This window comes from Echinococcus granulosus (genome assembly GCF_000524195.1).
Source record: "Echinococcus granulosus chromosome Unknown EG_S00083, whole genome shotgun sequence".
In the NCBI taxonomy this organism is placed as follows: domain Eukaryota; kingdom Metazoa; phylum Platyhelminthes; class Cestoda; order Cyclophyllidea; family Taeniidae; genus Echinococcus; species Echinococcus granulosus.
In genome coordinates this window covers 206,198-225,486 of record NW_020170463.1, presented here as the reverse complement: position 1 = coordinate 225,486, position 19,289 = coordinate 206,198, and the positions used below count along the sequence as shown (strand labels likewise).

General features: G+C 42.3%; 2 protein-coding genes across 2 annotated transcripts; one reads left to right on the top strand and one right to left on the bottom strand. All coding sequences in view use genetic code 11, as the record gives it.

Moving 5' to 3' along the window:
- Positions 1–2,645: 2,645 nt before the first annotated feature.
- Positions 2,646–10,728, top strand: EGR_07655 (Hepatocyte growth factor-regulated tyrosine kinase substrate; the record flags this gene model as incomplete). The annotated part of the gene is made up of 14 exons (XM_024496904.1): positions 2,646–2,679; positions 2,716–2,800; positions 2,834–2,909; positions 2,941–3,033; positions 3,072–3,311; positions 3,593–3,717; positions 4,553–4,601; positions 4,708–4,740; positions 5,424–5,606; positions 7,104–7,376; positions 7,851–8,130; positions 9,005–9,177; positions 9,820–10,171; positions 10,532–10,728. The coding sequence occupies 14 exons, from the start codon at positions 2,646–2,648 to the stop codon at positions 10,726–10,728; spliced, it is 2,193 nt and encodes a 730-aa protein (XP_024348686.1).
- A 1,563-nt stretch (positions 10,729–12,291) lies between these two features.
- Positions 12,292–18,771, bottom strand: EGR_07654 (Chronic lymphocytic leukemia deletion region gene 6 protein; the record flags this gene model as incomplete). Its single annotated transcript, XM_024496903.1, has 12 exons — positions 12,292–12,669; positions 13,523–13,866; positions 14,760–14,890; positions 14,946–15,182; positions 16,241–16,343; positions 16,450–16,604; positions 16,685–16,804; positions 17,385–17,563; positions 17,732–17,839; positions 17,860–17,973; positions 18,282–18,467; positions 18,703–18,771. 12 exons carry the CDS (start codon positions 18,769–18,771, stop codon positions 12,292–12,294), a joined length of 2,124 nt encoding a protein of 707 aa, XP_024348685.1.
- Positions 18,772–19,289: the final 518 nt, after the last annotated feature.

Sequence of the window (19,289 nt, the reverse complement as noted above, 5' to 3'; positions counted from 1 at the left end):
TTTCTTTCAGAACTCTTGTTCAGCAGTATTTCTGTCATGGCTTATTGAATTTTTCCAAATTCTACTCGATTTCAGTCATGCCAAGGTCTTGTAGCTACAACATCACCCTACTCTCGGGTTTGAGCCTCGCCTACGCCGCAGTAAAACTTGTTCTAAGAATACTTCAGCTTTCGTCGCCTGATAACTCGTGTCACCTCAGGGTGTTAACAATCATGCATCTGTAAACGAGGCTGAAGTTTTTCTGGAGTGCTTTGAGATTCGATGCCTAACTTGCAAGGCTCTATAAGGCAAGAAAATTATACAGCCCAAGCCCTCATGGTGAATGGGAAGGACGCTTATGAGCTAATCAAAAAGGCATCATTTCTAGATTCTCCTATTTGGCCTCGTGTGAGAGCCTGAAGAAAAGTCGAATACTTTATAAGGAGGCTATGGAGGAGGTAGGTTCCATATGCTTCCGAGAAAAGAGAACCGAAATATCCAAAACTTCATGCCTCAAATTCCAGGCTTAAGGATTTCCTTTGGGAATGGCTTGTAGGGTTGATTGCTGAAATAAGCTGGAACCTCATGCAGAAAGCGCTTTTCCTAATTCCGGTTCCAATCTTTTAACCTAGTTGAGATCTTTGTGAACCGGACCGGGATATGAGGGCTGCCGTGGCAACCGCAGTGATGACCTTATGCGTTAATCCAACCCAAAGACGGCTGGACTGTCAATAGAAGCAAGAGCCAAGACGTGCGACTAAAAAGACGGGAAGTAGGTGACAAATGTGATAAACTAGGGCATGAACAATCCGTTTGTTGGAATCCGCAAATCTGCACGGCACAGAGGGCTGTTGAAAGCAAAAACCTCAGCTATAACTACAATTTCCTCACTCTTGCCGATGATAGGGCTACCGGTATGGCCAGAAGGCCAAACCGCCCTACGAAATTATAGTAGAGGAGCCTTAAATGACCCGTTGCCACAACTGAGAGTTAAGCAAACAGCTAAGGCATTGCACTGTCTGCTTCCAATTTTCCTGATAGCAGCATTATTACTGTTTTTGGAAGGCTGGTTCAAATTTTATGCCTGCTAAGGATGATTCAACTCTGGACAAACTGAAACGACTTTAATCGAGGCGGCGGCATGACCAAAAAAACTGACATTTATTTGGATTGCGGTGGACATGGTGGGTGTTACGATGTCACGGATTACTGCCATGAATTACTAACTATTCGAGGTACATTTCAATTTCAGCCGGAATTGCTACATAGCGTCTCCTCGACGTCATGAACGTTTATCTGTTTTTATCTAGGAGCTTACCGGAACTTTTTGAACAAAGGATCCACTGAAGTAATGGCATGATGTTGTAGTTCTCGAAATACCATTTGTTTGATTCCACCGCAATTTTGTCACCGATGCTATTTTACCATTTGCCATTACTTCGAAGGCGAAGGAAATAACCTCGTCTTTACTTCTGTAATCCGGATTATAGGTGTGTAAATGAATCCAGCATGTAATTTCTGCACATCACCCCAAATTTGGACCGAAAAGCAAAAGCAGGTTGACTGATAATATTGACATTCACTTAGTTAAGTAAACATTATATCTATTTAATCTACAACCGTTGCTACGCCTCATTGTCTCCATGTGCTCTGTTCACTAATGGGCCAGTTTTTCAGAGCGATGTCAACCATGGCGTGTTGGTCATTTACATTGCTACTTGAGAGATAAGATGTTTACACTACTCCCGGTTATGGGAAAACTACCGGTGATAATATAGAAATGGATGGTTCGGTAAAAGGAATAATAAAATATGTAATTTACCCACTCTGGTAAATTTGCATTACCAGTTAAAAAGCTGATTGACTGGTCAATTAATGAATCACAACATAAAAATGAGTGTGGAGCGGGCTGTTCCGCATGTACTCGTGGAGTATGCTTTCGGAAAATATTCATTAAAGGGCGAAAGTACTTGGGGCCTCATGAATTATTGTTTAGATATACCTTGGAATAGGTTGAGGATAGCTGAGACAACCACTTCAATGGAATCATAGATATTAAATTTGTCTTAGGATTTGCGCTGATATACACTAAACCGAAGGCAAGGGTGGGTCTTTGTTGAAAGAGATAAAAGGTGCATGAGGGTTACATCAGATATGAAGAAACTACTTCGAGACTTTACTGCATTAAATTAAGAAAAGTGAGGACATTTTGCGGAGGTGTTCCCAGCATGTTTTGATAAACTAGTCTATTAAAACTATTAAGCTCACGAAATATGGAACAATAGCCTTTAATAATGGAAGATTCTAGAGTTTTCCTAATTGCATTAACAAAGCGGGATAAATCTTTTTGCAAAATCCAATCATTTTAGAGACGTGATGTAGTGCGAAAAATATTGTTTAATTATTGGCACAAACAAAAATTAGGACTTTTCTTTTTTCCCTTGATAATATCATGGATTTGCTAAAGGGTAAAAATACATGTAGTAAATTTCCTCTACATTATAAAAGCGTTCAGATGCTTTATTTTACTTTTTAAATTAAGACGTTTTAACTTATAGCAGGTAAGTGCTTTTCTCTCGTTTAGTAAGAGTTATCCAAACACTAGCATTTAATAAGAGTTTAGATCGGCTAGTAGTAAGGGAGCGCATTTTGTTTGTTCTTTGGCAATGTTTAGGAATTCTCGTTTTGACAAATTATTAGGTAATATTATTGCCATTTCTCAGCTATTTACTCCAGCAAAGTCCACCAGCGAGTTGCTGATGGAGGCAGATTGGGAAACGAACCTCACGATATGTGATTTAGTGCGTGGCCAAGAAGTTACGTAAGATATGATTGGATTTCTGTAACCATTTAGGCCGAAGGATGCAATCAATAGTCTCAAAAAACGACTTAATCCTGAAAATCCACACGTTTTAATGCTCGGTCTTTCAGTAATTACTTTCCATTAATACATTGTTTGAGGTTCTCGAAGCACTCATGAAAAACTGCGGTACACCCATTCATGATGAGGTTTTGGGAACTGACTTCGTTACATATTTGCTTGAATATACACATGTAATTGATTGCATATCAAGTTATTTTTCAATGCTTAGACAAACGAGGAGGTTCGCTCGCGTATATTCGGATTTATCCAGAACTGGGAATTTGCATTTAAGAAGAGTGAAAATTATCACTACCTTCATGAGGCATATGACGAGATCAAACGATCCGGCTATCCTTTACCACCGTTTCACGAGAGCGAGGCCATGTTTTCTGCAGAAGTTGCCCCCAATTGGAAGGATGGGGATGAGTGCTTCCGTTGTAAATCTACCTTTACGACATTCCGAAGAAAGGTGAGAAATACCTCCCTAGACGTTACCAGAAAGACTTCAATTGTCATTTCCTTACCTGTGTAGAAATCCTCTACAGCCACAATTTGTGCATTATTAGTAAAGTTTTGTATAAAGATTGCATTGACGTATTTTTTTATTTTAGTAGTTTAGTATTTGTGTATTCTTGCCAATGCTACAAATTGGATGTAAACATTTGAATTGAATCATTTAACACATTTCCGCCACACTGAGCTAGTGTTAGATTGTCAGTCGTGAGAAATCGCGTGCCTCTTCACTTTTAGCATCACTGTCGGAATTGTGGGAATGTATTCTGTGGAGAATGCACCACTGGTCGAGCTGGGATCCCTAAATACGGGATCGAAAAAGAAGTCCGAGTTTGCGACAGCTGCCTCCACGACCTTACAAGGTGCGTTTTTGTACATCTTTTCTAAGAAAACACTACTTTTATATGCTAAATACATGAATATGTAAATGAATGCCCCTCAGGCTATTCTTCTAGTTTTTTTTACAATTATGGTAATTTTGCTGAATTAATTAACACTCAGGCATATACTGCACTGAAGTAGCACTGGGCTGATGTCACTGTGGAAGTGAAATTACGTCGCACGGACTAGCACGTGATGGTATACACCGGAATGTTGGTTGCAGTTATGAAATCCACTTAAGAGCTATTCTCCCATTGGCTTTCTTTCTTTGTGGCTCTCCTTGTCACTTATCTCAGAGATGTTCAAGAAGTAAGACCTCCCTCCACTTAGGTTTCACGTTCCTGGTTTTGCAGTTAGGAATTTTTTGCATGCGTATTCCTGATTATAAAGTGCTCAATTTTTGGCTCTTTAGTATTTACCAGTTCGTTAAGATATGACGGATTCAATCTGTGGCCTTCACAACTACCTACTCGACTCATTTGTCCTATAGGTGGAAATACTATCACTTATTTCTATCTCTTTCTGGCGATTGAATGGTAGTATTTCTGGTGCTAGATTGACATTAAACATCATTCACGGATGATCACATTGTCCTTACTGCGAAATTTTCCACTCGAGCGATGAGTCCACCTTTGCTACCAGTGGGTGGACCGTCCAATCGAATGAATTTCTCCCCGGTAACACCTTGTTACTCCTGGCAACAAGCAGAGCAATTTCCCTTGCCTTTGGTCCTCATTTTTTTAATCTCCTTTCGACAATGCTCTTTGCAAGGCTCAAGTATTCAATTATTTTCGCTTTGTTATTTTTCTTTTTCAGATTAGCGGCTAGTGGAGGCAGCAGTGCTGCTCGCAAAAAGGAAAACAAGGTTTGTTGAAGTACTCATTTTTGACATTTGTGAAGAAACTTTGGAATTCCGCTTTTCATTTTGCTGCTACGATCTCATACCCCATAGTTTTGAATTTGTTTTCTAGCATGGGACCCTGCGCGAATTTTTAAGTGAGATGGTAATGTAGCTTAATGCTCTAAAACACTTACGCTATTAGTACCGTATTTCAACCTAAATATTAACTTCTTTCAGAAAACGAGTAGGCATACGGTAAAGTCGGCAAAATCTCTTACGCATTACGGTTTACAATAAAAAAACGCTTCCTGGTTGCTCTCGTCCTCCATTGCGGAAGGCAGATTACTTCTTCATTCTTTTCTATGTCGTCATGTCATGCCATAAATTTGCTATTCATTTTTTCCGCCCTAACCCAACGCTTATTTTTACTCAAAAGTTACTCTACTACTGGTCTACTAATTTTACGGCGCATTCGGTTAGGCATATTTCCACACTGGTTTTAGCGACTTCTGTATTAGATATGCGCATGTCAACCTGAGCATTTGATGATGCTTTTTTTGAGGGTATAAACTTTCAACAGTTTTATTTGATACTAATTTCATTAGTATTTGGGTTTCACCTTGCCTTGGATTACTCCAGATCGAGATGGATATATTAAGTGGCGTTAAACTCGAAATTTGCACCTCTTGAAATACCTCAAAAGGTGAAAAAACCCTCCCATTCACTTATACCAACAAACACACTAATTCGCTAGAGAGCACCTCCATCCAGTTCTCTGCTTTGATAATCCCAATCATTTCCCCTTTTTATGTGGGATGCTTACGCTTCGGTTGGTTTTTTTAGCAGCACCAACAAGAACAGGAACATCAACATCAGCAAAGGCTTCAAAAGCAAAAGGAGCAAGCGGCGAAGGAGGCAAAGGAGAAGCAGCTGCGCTTGCAAGAGGAGGAGGAGCTTCAACTGGCTCTCGCCCTTAGTGCCAGTGAGGCGGAATCCAAGAAAATGCAGCCGCTGCAGCAACAACATCAGGTACCCAAAGCTTCCCCTCTCATTACTCTTTACTGATTTACTAAAATACTTTGCGTTTTTGAAGACTTGCAATCGTTTGCATCACACCACTCCACACCCCACGCAGTGTTATGGTAGATGTGATCGTCTTTTGTTACAGGAATGTTGCGTTATTTCAAAATGCATTCATGAGTCCCATGTGTGATTTTCACCCTTGAGCTCAGGTAGGGCGTTGGATTTAATAACACCTCGTGATTACAAAAGTACCTGTGAATGACTGCGGCATGCAATAACCACTAACAACATCTCTCTTCTGAGGAATTAAAAAGGAACTCTTTGAGGCATCAGCACGACAAAAGCGCTATTCTAAACTACTTCGGCTTCATTTACATTCAAGCGCCTAACTAATTTACACTTACTAGTAAAAATGACTGCTTCTGTCGTTTTTTGGCATTTGACAAGTCTGAATGTCGTGCGTTGGGTATTACTTCCTCCGCATGCTACACGCCCTCTCCTCGCATCCCCAAACATGTCTACTCCGGAGTGTAATTCACACCTTTTTTATAAACTAAGATCTTCTATATTAGTGGTGCATAGAACCACCTTAAATATTTTGGGAGAGGGGAATAAAGTTTTCTCTATTGGAGTTTGGGCTTTGCACAGTCATCCTTTGCCTAATGTCATATGCACTCGTGACCTGAGTCCAGCCCAACCCAACATAACAGCAATACACCCACGTAGGACTACGCACAGTCGGATGGTAATGATGTAATTTGAAGCACACTTTCAACCAACCTTTCTATCCCAACGTAAATTTGTCACATACCGTGGATTCTGCGGTCTATATCTTTGCTTTAATCTTTCAGGTGTTTCGGGCGCTTAATAATTCTCGGTAGTTTTACTGCCTTAGCTGATTATAATGTTGGTGCTGGTTAGTCTATTGCAGTTTTATTTAATTTCCGTCGAAAACTATTGCTTTGAGTCTAATCAGTAGCGGAGATTAGAGAGAACCTTTATGAAGCAATTTATTCTGTTGACTCCTATTTGGAAATTTCCAGTCCATTTCACAAGAACTTGTTATTTCGTATTCGAGCAGAGCTTGTAAAGCCGCGTGCAAACATTAAGGACTACTTCAATATCAGCTGGTCTAACTTTAAGTCCGTTCTTTTTTTCTGGGAGCTATGAACCAAACGCCATCCATCACAAGCCTTAGAGATTTCGAAAAGCTAGCCTAAGGCAGCTTCCCGCTTCGAATGATATCGAAGCTTTTTGGATGCATGCGAATGTGGAAGGGAACTGTTTTTAAAATATGTGCAGTTTCTTTTCAAAATTCGTTTTTTTTTTTTATTTATAGTCTCAGAAGTTTAGGCTCGTAATTACAATTATCATATTTCTGTCTGCGGTGTCGAGCACTCTTTCGACTTGTTTGTAGGACAGCTCGATTTCCTGCTAGCCTACGGCTTGGTAACTGTGGCATTGCTGTCATTCACGATTGTCCTTTCCTTTGTTGGTTTTTAGACACCATCAGCTTCGCAACAGCAAACGAAATTGCCGACGTCATCGTCCGCCACTGTGCCCCCAGCGGCTTCAATACCACCACCATCGGATGCAGCTAGTGATTTAGCTACTGAGGTGGACCCCGAGTTGGCCCGCTACTTGAATCGCAACTACTGGAGTGGTCGCGCTGCTGCTACAGATAGCGACTCCTTTGCCGGCAATTTTATCCCCTCGGCGCCCGTCTTGCCGCCTCCTCTCAATCCGGAATATGTTCCCAGTGTGACTGATCCCTCGGTAAAGTTTACTTTTTCTAATTGCTTTTTTCTCCTTCCTGTTAACATAATTCTTCTCATTGGCCTAAACTATCCCCTCCCCAGTTCTGCCACCGAAATTGCTACAATAAGTTGATTCTACTCACTTTCCAACCTGCGATTTGGCTAATTTGGTGTGGTGTTGTTTAAAATAGAGCATCGACCAATGCCTTTTAAAATAATTTTTTAGCGCATTTTTTTCGGCAAATGAATGAAGCAGTGCTTAAAACGCATAACTAAACGAAATTGGCAAAAGTTTGCAGAACGTTTTCTACACACGGACTCACACGCATCTGCTCCAAGTGCCTCAAGTGCAACAAAACTTTCAATAGATGTCATGTTCTTTTCAGGATCTGATTAACTCCATTCGCCACTTTATAATGAGGAATTTTAACTGTTTGTACTGTAGGAGGGTAAGTAAATGAATTATAAACCTGAATTTTAATTTATACTGCAGAATGAGAGGCTACAGGAGCTAGAGAGGGCTCTCGTCTCTGTTGAGATACCACCAGAAGGCAGCGCACTGCCCGATGTGCCTCCGCTTACCACGGCCAAACAGGAGGAATTCCTTACTGCTCTTCGCAAGAGTCTAGACGTCTTTAGCAACCGTATGCGAGTCTGCAGCCAACGCGGCCGACAGGTGGCCACTGATTCCACTCTTCAGACGCTCTTCAAGACTCTGCATCAAATGAATTTGCAGTTGATGCAGTACTCCAATGACTTGGAAGTGAGACGCAGTGAGTTAGTCTTTCGGCGAATTCGTTTCTGTTTACCTTCCTTCATTAGAAGTTGTTTAGTCTACTTGTGCGAGGGGCGTTCACTTCAAGCAAGTAAATAACAAATATCTGTAGTCTTCAACTACATTCATACACTTTTTTCAGTCCTGGCATAGGGAGCTCTGTCGCTAGAGTTGGAAAATATTGTAATAAGCCGCTTCAATTCCTCACCAGTGGTGGTGGTGGTGACTTGGTATGCCTGCCCTCCTTTGTTGTTAGGCTTGAATACCGATCGTAATGATATAACAGTTTTGTTAAGTGTAATGATAAAATTTTGGCACTCAGTGTGCCTTAACCCTTCGAAATCATGAATATTTTTGATTGATTGCATTGTGTTCATCGTTCCTAAGGAAAGAATATTTGTCTCCCGTGCAATTTCAAGGCAGGTCATACGTCAATCGGTTGTTTAGGATCAGGCGCTTTAAGCGTAGGCTGAATGTTCACACAAATGACTGCTCACGACCCCAATTGTCTCTCACATACAGTCGTGCTTATGGCACTGTCGTGGTGTACTTGATATCTCCTGAAGATCCGAGTAGATATTCACGAGTTTGGGTCCTACGGCTTCAATTATCACTACACCCTGTTCCTGTGGGTACTGTCACTACCGCTTCCCAACTTGACTGATGGCGTCTAGAGCGGACCAGGCGATGATATATGCGTCTACCAGCAGTGTGTAGTGCGACACACTCGTCACTTACTAGTATCTGTGGTGCTGTCACAATAGAACCTAGTTATACACGGATAAAATTAAAACTCCCACATTCACTCGATCGTCTATCGTTTTAGCGTGGGTGGTGCATTCGTGTGATTTGTCAACTTTTTCTTATCTTAGCCTCTCTGGAGAAACTCCAGGATCAAACAGCACAGATACGCGAGGCACGCGAGGCCTTGGACGATCTTCGTAGGGACTACGCGGAACAGAGGCGACGTGAGGAGGAGGAGGCCCATCGTCAGCGTCAAATTCTGATGATGCAGAAGGTGGAGGTTTTGCGGCAACAGAAAAGGGTAAGACTTTTAATTTTCTTAAATGCAGCACTTAAATTTTTCAAATGAACACTGTGCTGATGTTTGTTTGCTGTAGCAACTGTAGTTGAAGCTTCTTTTGACCTGTTGAAATATGAATTAGCCTTTGCATAAATAATTACATGCTGCCGTTTTAATGGATAAAGTCCACAGGGAACAGTTGACGGTGAAAGCGACTTGAGGAGACTATTTCTGTGTTGACATTTTTTACTTAAACTTAGCAATTTAGTTGGGATTGTTGATTTCTACACTCTGCGCTGCGTTTTTCGTCGATCCGTAGCTGTATGCTCTCGGCAATTCCTCTGAAGACGTCATAAAGCACACCAGCAAGGCTGGTAGGTGTTTCCGTAACTGGCTACCATGCTGAACCCGAGGTTTGAATGGTTGTCAGATTTTAATACGGCTTTGCTCGGTCCACAGTAAATTCCCTCCTCCTATAGCGCCTTGGTATTCTTACTGGGTGACCCCGAAGCCGTCAACATTGCAGCGTCCAACTTATTGTTGAAATCTTTGCAATGCGTCTGGGATACTAGCAGCATTGGTGACGACCACGCAGGCAAAAGAATTGTCAAATTTCTATAAATGATGGCATTAATGCAACCATTCCCTAATTCTTCTCTGAAGGATGCCATGGAGGCCCAAAGCCGACAGTTAATGGAACAGTCAATGGCCTTCCAGCAGCAATACGGTCAGTATGGGTATGCACAACCCACAGTGTATAACACAATACCTTCCATGCCCCCTATGATGGCATACGGTGCTTCTGCCATGGGGTATCCTCAAGGCACCGAGTATTACGCCCAACCACAACAACCTCAGGCACCCTACGATCCATCGCTTCAACAACAGCCGCAGCCTTCGGTAGAAATTGAAAATCCAACCCCCAATGTTGCTGCCGCTGTTGTGGCCACCAACGGAAGGGATGACCAGCCGCCTCGGATTGAACAGAAACCAGGTGGCACCTTTGACGTGCAAAGTGAGTTTCTTTTTCATTTCTTAATAGTAGGTCCTAATTCGCTCTGTTTTTGGTGTGACCCGCCGCAATATTTTTTGCACCCCATGAAGTGAATACGATTGTTTGTATGCATGTAATATAAAGCGTAGACAGACGTGCTGAGGCCTATTGTTGTTGTGTAGCATTTGGAGAATAAAGTACCATATTAAAACGGTTTAAATTCAACTGTTTAATTCTGGTGATGCCGCCTATGTTGGGTTCTTTTGCCTGCATAGTTTTGTGGTTCTGTGCTCATCCTGTCTCGTCAGCATTGCTCCAATTCCTCTTTGCCATAATCCTCATCCCTTACCTGACACACATGCGTATTTCACTCCTATGCAGACATGATCCAGTCGCTGCCTGCGCCACTACAACCTCCGGTCGAGTACGTTCAACCTGGCGGTCCTCCGGTGCCCTCCACTCTGATTGATCAGATGCCCGCTCCGCCTTCCGATGAGTTGGGCTCCTCTTCGCGCGCGGCGGAGGGAGAAAACACCCGGTTAAAACCGCCTACACCGCAACTCATCTGTCTTGAGTGAGGCTCTCTCTCTCCTGAGTTCTTTCTCTCCGCCCCTCCTTCCGTCTGCATTCACATAAACTCGGTTCTCCATCACATACTCAGTTTGCATCACTTTCTTCCCTCCAATGGTCAAATATGTTAATTTACTGAGCCCAGCCCGTGTGAGGCTCGGTACAACTCTTAATGTCATTTTTTTGTGCTTTTCATTTTTTTTTGGGAGGTCCATTTTGATGGACTAATGAATTTTTGCCCTGAATTTGTGTAATTTTAGTAAATTGAGATTTGATATATTTCTGGCAAGTGAAAGGTAATGGTAGCATGCAATGCCTGAGGCCAAAGTCTTCTTTATGGCCACACATTCCGGTATCCTTCCAGGAAACTCTCATCAGCGAGAAAGCTCGCAAAGTGGGTTCGTGAATGCAAGCTCAAAGGAGCGGTTTGAATGTTTTCTTGATCAAGTAGTAGGAGTTTTACAAGCGCGAGTTGTATCTCACTAGTTTTTCCGTGGATTCTTTAGTACATTACTAGAAAGGAGACAGAGGGACGATCTGGTGTTTATTTAGAGATGTGAAGGACTTTCATTTGGTCAAGGAAAGGTTCACACAACTGGAATACCAACAAAGTCGAAGACACAATGCAGCAGTACAGTTGGAAGGAAGCTGCTTCTGTCCTTACATGAGATTAGGTGACACCTTCGAGGGAGTCTTGGATGCTTCCAGAGCGAGGTGGATACGCAAGTATATGGTCTTACACCTAGCTATGCGGGCCCTTCACTATAACTCCCATATCCTAATGAGTGGCATTGACGTGTCCGCTGCCAGAGTCTTCCTTCATACTCGGATGCCCTACAACGGATCCAGGAAAGACTAGAAATGCTAGCTCGATGCCTTTGTTGGCTACTGAAGGTTCGCGAAGTATGGATCAAGTGCCCGTCTCGACGCCTTGCATTCAATCTGTCCCCAGACGGTTAAGTCGGCAGGTAGTGAATGCGTCACCTTTGTGTGGTCCCATGGACTTCTACTAGAAGTGTCGTCCACCCCCCCCCCCCCCAAAGAACGCTCCCGTTTCAATTCTTCAGAAGTCTCCTTCATCGTGTGCAGTTGTCAAGCATTCTGGAATACCTTGAACCCCTTGCACTTCTCCTAGTTGGCCAATAGCACACGTTGCAAGGAGCTGGAAATGGGAGTGATCCGTCGTCACGACGGTCAGCCAGCAGTCCCAGACATAGGTACTCCAACCATCCCAGCTTACTCATACTGATCCGTGAAGGGAACATTCGTATTCAAGGATTCATATTCTGATAATTCTTATTACGATTTCGACAGACATATCTTAGCTATTCCCAGAGGCGATGCAAGAAATTCTAGAAATCTGAAGCCTAACGCATTTCGGAGAGAGTGGTTGAACCCTCAAGCATACAATTTCCATCGTCGAAATAACCAATTACTTCCAAATGGAGATCTGCTGTATCTAGCTGGAATGATCAATGGTCAGCCTTCAGCGAGGTACCACAACAAGAAAGTAAGAAAAGCGTCGCTGATTGGGAGATAGATAGAAAGGAGGAGGTAGGAGGACGGGGGTTTCACAGAATGTTCTGTTCTAACCGAATTTCTGTGTATCCACCCTCCCTGGGTGGATATTGGAAGCAGGTGAAGCGAACGTCCAGAACGGCGCCTTCATCAGCAGCCAGTAGGGGATAGACAGCGCCCCGAATGCCCGTCACCCCGGTGCATCGACGCCCGTGGTCACGAAAGTACTGCGGCACCCCGTTAATGGCGAATCGGAGTTCAGTGTGATCATAGAAGACACCCAGAATGTCACCTTCTTCTAATGCTGGTGAGGTGCCCTTACGTGACTCCAGCTCCATCAGAGGGACGGAGTCGTGGTAGATGACACCGTCGTGGAATAGGACCCATGCCGTGTTCTGCCTCCGCATGTCATCAGCCACGTTTAGATTGGCCTGAATGGGTGTTTCGTTTGAATAAAAATGAAGGAAAGTGGTTAAACAACGATGTACTCTTCAGGAGTCAGTCAAACGGTCGGTTAGCAGTCTAAAAATGACGCCTTTTGATACCAAACAAGTTTATGGGATTTAAGATTTCTCGTCGCCCAGTAGGGGTTGGCGCGTAGCACCAAGTTGGCTGGTAATTTCTACGACCTTCTCCTCCCATTGCTTCATTACTCATATTAGGCACTACTAAAAGCTGATTTTCACACGTAAATCACTAAATGATTTGGTAGTCGATGACAGAAAAACTGCACTTCCAAATGGGAGCAGACGGTCCGCCCGAACGGGATGGGGGAAGGCCTGGTGAGTTACCATTCCCGAAGATTGGCATGTCCTGCTTCCACACATCAAGTCATAATAATAACGGGCTATGCCGAAAAGTGGATGAACATTTCATGTTACCTATAACTCCAACTTTCAAATTTGTTCGACGTTATGACTATCAATTGTCACTTTTATGGGCATGCAACGTACTACTTAAATTAGTAAAGCAAACCGTGGCAGAAGTTATGGCATTACTTTGCTCTGCTTCCACACATAATTACAGCGGGCTGTACTGAAAATTGAATGAGAAATTTATGCTGTTTATCGCTCCAACTTCCAAATTCAGTCATCGCTATGAATACCATTTATCACCTTTATAGGCGCGCAACATACTACTTAAATTATTAAAGCGAAACATGACAAAAGTTATGGAACAAAAGTGCTACGTTAGTTCAAGTCCTCCGAGAAATCAGGGCCTTAAAAAGGATGCCTTTCTAACGAATAAATAGAGCTAATGAAGCGGTGATACATGCAGGCCCACCTTAGAATGACACAGACCGATAGCCCACAGGCCTCCTGACTGCAACTTCACCTCGAAGTAGGCCTTGTCCTGCACAATCGGAGCAGAGGCGCGAGCTGCTCCACTGCCGCATAGACGCGTATTGTTCTTCACAATTACCGCAAATTGGCCGGCAGAGGCGAGATCCAGTTTCACCGCGGTCTGCGGCTGTGGCTGCGCGAAGGTGTATAGGGGCATCAGAACCGCCGTCTCCCGTTCGTCCTCTTCGTCGCTGTAGAGACCTACCCGATCCCAGTGGATCGAATCACGGCCTCGCGGGCGAATGCAACAACGAATGATGCGTCGATAGATGAACGCCATCACATCTACCAGTTGATAAAGCGGTTAACGTAAGTTACTGGCTTTTGCACCAAAACAGTGCAGTGCAATCCCTCAGTTGAATATGGAGGAAGCAAAGTTAGTGGACGAAAGCTTGAAACAAGCATCGGATACTACTTCTTTCTCGACCTACTCGTATTGTGAACTCTGTAAACCAAACAGCTCAAATGCTCAGTGCTTTTGTGACCAACACCTATTTCACTTCAACCCAATAGTTTGTTTTGAATATTCCACTCCAGTACGCTTCGTGAGCTGTAGTGAAAATTATTTATGGACGAGGAAATGGGAGGCTGGCCTTACATGCTACTTATTTCCGCACCCTAAAACTTGACCACCTTTACCTAATTAAACAAAAATTAATTCCAGAGATCACCTTCACTGTAAATACACCTCAATCGCCTATGAATGCAACGTCAAGATGGACAATTTTGCTCAGCTTACGCTACTACTTCCAGTACGGATATAAGTAGTATGCTTCGATGCGTAAAAAAGTGAATGGAGTAGATTAAGCCACAACGGTTAGACAAGCGAACACAACGACAGTGCAGTGGTAATAGCGTTAGCTGTGTTAAAGCCAAATGAGATCGTCTACCTTTTCATCAAAATATGCATATATTCACCCATGGGAAAAGAAAAACATAATTCATCAACTGACAACAAAGTAGGTTGGAGGTCTAAATTACTGAAATCTTGGAGGCAAGGGGGTTATTTACAAAGGTAGTAGGGACGTCTTGATGCATCAATTAACTTGGAAAAGATCGCTCAATTTTTCCACCCAAAATCGCTTCGATTCGCCTGAAAAGGAAAGGAGCGAAGAGAAAGATGGCATCCTTTTGTACGGAAATAAGGCTAGCGCGGGTTGGTGAAAAAAGCGACTCACTTATCACTTTGGAGATGTCGACTTTTTTTCCGAAAAAAGTGAGGAAAATTTCACGTTTATTGAGGCGCCGAAGGTGCAGCCAGATGTCGGGTTCAAGTTTGACCAGGCACTCGCACCAAGATTGGCCAAAACTTGAGAAAAGACGCACGTAAAAAAACGTTTTAATTTGGACAAGACATCACATACCAGGACATGACATCCCCACGAACGGCGTAGATGATGGGTAAGAGGGGCGCAAAAGCAGGAATAACGTCACTGAGACCTCCTGAGTAGAGGGGGAATAGGTCTGTGGTTATCGAGGCTAGCTCAGGCTCCCACAACAGAAAACCTCCGATAGAGGAACAACCAGGCGTGCCCTGAATAGGTTTTGAGGATGATTCGGTACTCAACGACAGGGTTGAAATGTCGGAGGTGAAAGCGGCGCTTCAAGAAAGTGTCAAAACAAAGCGATTAATAGTCCTGTCTCAACTGAAAGCTGTGTACGGTTGAGAGAAGCTACTTTACATCTCTGCTGGCAGTTAAAGTGGTGAATTAACGACATCCTAGTAGTTTAAACCGACTAAACGGACATTTCAACAATGACTGGTAGGACCAAATACTAGTTTCCTATAGATGAATTTGATCCTGGGTTACCTTGGGTGTACTTTTGAAGACACAGCCCTTCCAGACCTCTGTAATTCAATTGTCGCGAGGGTGATATGGAGGCCTGTTCATGTCAATCGCGTCATTAACCTATCAACCAGTTGGCTTTCTTGAGTGGTGCTTATGTCAAACCGGGATTTTTTATTTTGCTGATTCAAACAAGGATACCAACAAGGCGATACCGCATGCGCTGGTAATGACCAGTGTGTATATTGCGGACACTCGCTCTAGACACCGTCAATCAAGATCACAAACACCACTAGTACCAGCATATCCATTTAAAGAATTTTCTTTTCAACGAAAAAAAGCATAGAACCTCGAACTCGTGAATATCTACTCATACAAAAAGGAGATTCTGTCACCAAAACGCTAAATAGCAGGCATTCTTGTGAACCTTCAGCCAGCATGTAGAATGTCAAATCAAGGCCCAACCTGTTGTAAGGTTGGACTAAATATGAATACAAATTCCTCACTGACAACGGTAAATACGTCACAGACGATCACAAGCATGTACGATTTCTAAAAGTTAAGCCATAATGGAAACTAGGACCACTTTTGCTTCTGATTAGACAAGAAGACTTTAACGCTACCAGAACTTTCTAAGTAAGAAGTAAACATGATTTCGTTGAAAGGTGATTAAGGTATTAACTCCTTGGAAGCTGCTCATTCCAAATGGGAAGTCAAAAGTTCCGGTTTAACTTGAACTGATCCTAGTAATTCAACTTCTCCATCTTGTAAATTAAGGCTAATGCATGACTTTGCGTCAAAGAAAATACATCCGAACAAGAGTTTGATCATTGTAGTAGTTGGGAAATTAAACAAGAACCGCATATACGTACCTCTCACCATAATCACCTTCAATTTCAGTGGACAGGTCAGTCAATGCGTTCCCGTACATAGTATCGAAGGTGGTAAAGAATTCCTTTTTAAGTGCATACTTTTCTACAATTGGAAGCAAAGTTGGACATTTGAAAGGGAACAGGATTACGAGAATTGAATACAATCATAAAAAGGCTATTAGAAAAAACTGCTCATAAAAGCAACTGACCGTCAACAAAGAGGCAGAAAGTTAGTCTCAAGGCACGATAAACCACTACATTGACTCTTCGATACTCTGAATTGGGAAGTTTTAGGAAGACAGTTGGAATTAGGGTCTGTGCTGGGCAAAGTCGCTTGTCCATGTCCGGTGGACCAGTTAGGAATCTATAAAGTGGCATAGAATAGTCTACCTGGACGAGGACCTTATTAGTTGGACTAGAAATTCCCTTGAGAAAAAAACTCACCTGCCCATATGCGGTGCCTTGGGCGAGATAGCGGCTAGATCAAGATCAGGAGGCAAACTCATGATTTCAGAGATGATGTAACGAAGGATAGGGCGAAAATCCTTTACAGACAGTGATGACCTTTATAAAAGTAAAGTCATTTTTCATAGTCATAATCACGGATGATAATTAATGAGGCCTAAGCAACCAACTGCATCCTTTCTCGAAGTATTTGGCTGAATGCCAACTTTGCGAAAAAGAATTGATTCACTCAATTTGTATTGTATGGAGAGAATGTGTTGGTGCAAGTTACGACGATAATAAAGAATCGGTTGTGGCATTTCAGTCACTGTCAATCCAATGATTTCTGCCTACTACGCTAAATGTAAGCAAGAACACCTCAGGCACTCCTTTATAGAAAACAGAGACAATAGCCTTAAACAGCATCCCATGTCCACACCAAACCAACTTAGAGGCATAACTACCATAACTTAATCTCTATTATGGACTCAAAGCCCTTCATTTGAAAAAGAACCTATCTCGACATATCACTTTATTGTGCACGCATTGCTTTGGATTATTTGCTCTTGTTAGATTGTTTTGCATACAATCAATTTGTTAAATCACGGGTTAGCAAAATAACATCCCCAAAAAACTGACCTCTCTAACTTTGGTGTAATTACGCAATAGTAAAAAGCTCAGTTTTGATAAAATTACCTACCATGCCAGATGTGCATCATACAAGAGTACCGCGCTTGTATTCGGAAACGGACAGGAAAGTTGAATACGAGTGCCCAGATTTTCCAAACTTAGTATGTTTTTGGGACTCCAGAACTTCCCTTGTATAGCCTCAAATAGGTCAGGAATGTCGTGGAAGCTAAGGTCAATCATTGTCAACTCCTAAAAAGAGAAACTGAGAATGATATGCGGGTGGGTTGCGTGAAATCAAGTCGTTAAAATTGTAAGGACATTCTTTGAAAGCAATTGAAAAGTGAGCGATGAACTTTGTCAAGAGAGCGTGCTGTGTAGTAAATGATTGAAGGAAATGCCAATAAGCCGAAATCTCACTTTACTGAAAAATTTCATTAAATTGCTTCGCGACTCGACCATTTCTGCCTCAGACCCTATCAATATTGGTCCATGTAAGAGCTGAAATGAAGTTAAGTCCCTAGAACTCTGAGAATTAAACAACGTACCTCAAAACGTTCACATAAATTTGCCAGTTTGTGTGAGATCACATTGTCATCGATGATGCGTTCACAAAATTTGCAAACATGGGATAAGGCTGATGGATCGATGACGGACACACTCTAAAATGAGGTTCCACTTAAGTTTCAAAGTCATATGCTCCAGAATTATAAGCTTTTTGTGAAAAAAGTATGGCGCTCATAGCTGCTAAACGATGAAAAACAATAAACTGATACGGACGATCTAAGCCCTACTTATACAAACCATCAAATCGTACATTACTGAAAAGCCACACCTATGTAGACGGTAACATTACTAAATTCGAGTTGCCTCATGTATGACATTTCGGTATGACGATAGTTACGCGAGTGCAAAAAATACTAAGCAGTAGACTACACTAAAATGAAAATAAGGCCTAGTAAAAACTAACCAAGACGCCCCAAACATCGTCAGAAATTCGGTGGAAATAGCGCTTTCCATTACGTGTGTGCAAAGCGGTACATGAAGTTAGGAAAAAATTGGAGAAGGATAATAAAGCATCACATAATCCAACAACCGCCAGTTGATCATTCTGAGATGTACCACTGGGATAAAAGTAAAGAACCTTTCCGTATTCCTAGGTGGAAAGACGTAGTAATAGGACGGGACAAAGAAACAGAGACACCAAATTCTCCTATATTAAATCAAATGATTTGGAGCTATAACATTAACCAAAATGAATTAGTACCCTTGCGTAATAATTTCGGTAACGCAGTCCAGATAGTAAAATTATTAAATGACAGGATTCGACATCATAACCCAGACATCACACAAGCTCATAAGAGGAGATGATAGTCGAAATAACCGCTTACTGAACCAAAAGCTTCCTTATTTTGTGCTGTGAAGATAAAGAATTCCTTTACGACGAGCGGGAAAGACATCCTTACATTGCACCCCAACACCACATTAATGACCAATGAGTGAACGAGGTGATTTCCCTGAACGTAAATGGTGAACTCAACCGATAGGATTGCTTGTCTTAGTTCCATGATTTCGAGAATATAATTGGTTTTTATGACTGCATCGAGTTGCTGTTAATTTTGGCGCTTTTTTAAAACCAAATAGTTGGAGCGTTAAGCAGCCGCTGTATTGCAGATGATTTATGTGTGTATACTGTTTGTTTCGCACTGTATTTCAAAATGCAAATTCTACCGGCATTTTAGTAACTTAAATTTTTAATCACGTACCCCCAAATGTATTACACTGGGACTACGGGTATACGTGAACCATCTTTACTACCACTACCCAATGAAACATTCCCGTCTGACCCGCCTGCGCGATCCAAGGGTATGAAGGCTGAGGTGGATGAGAGATACACCAAATATTTTATAGCTACAACACTTGTTAATGAAAATCATGAACAGCTATACTTGGTAGACACCAGGGTGCGGATGAAATA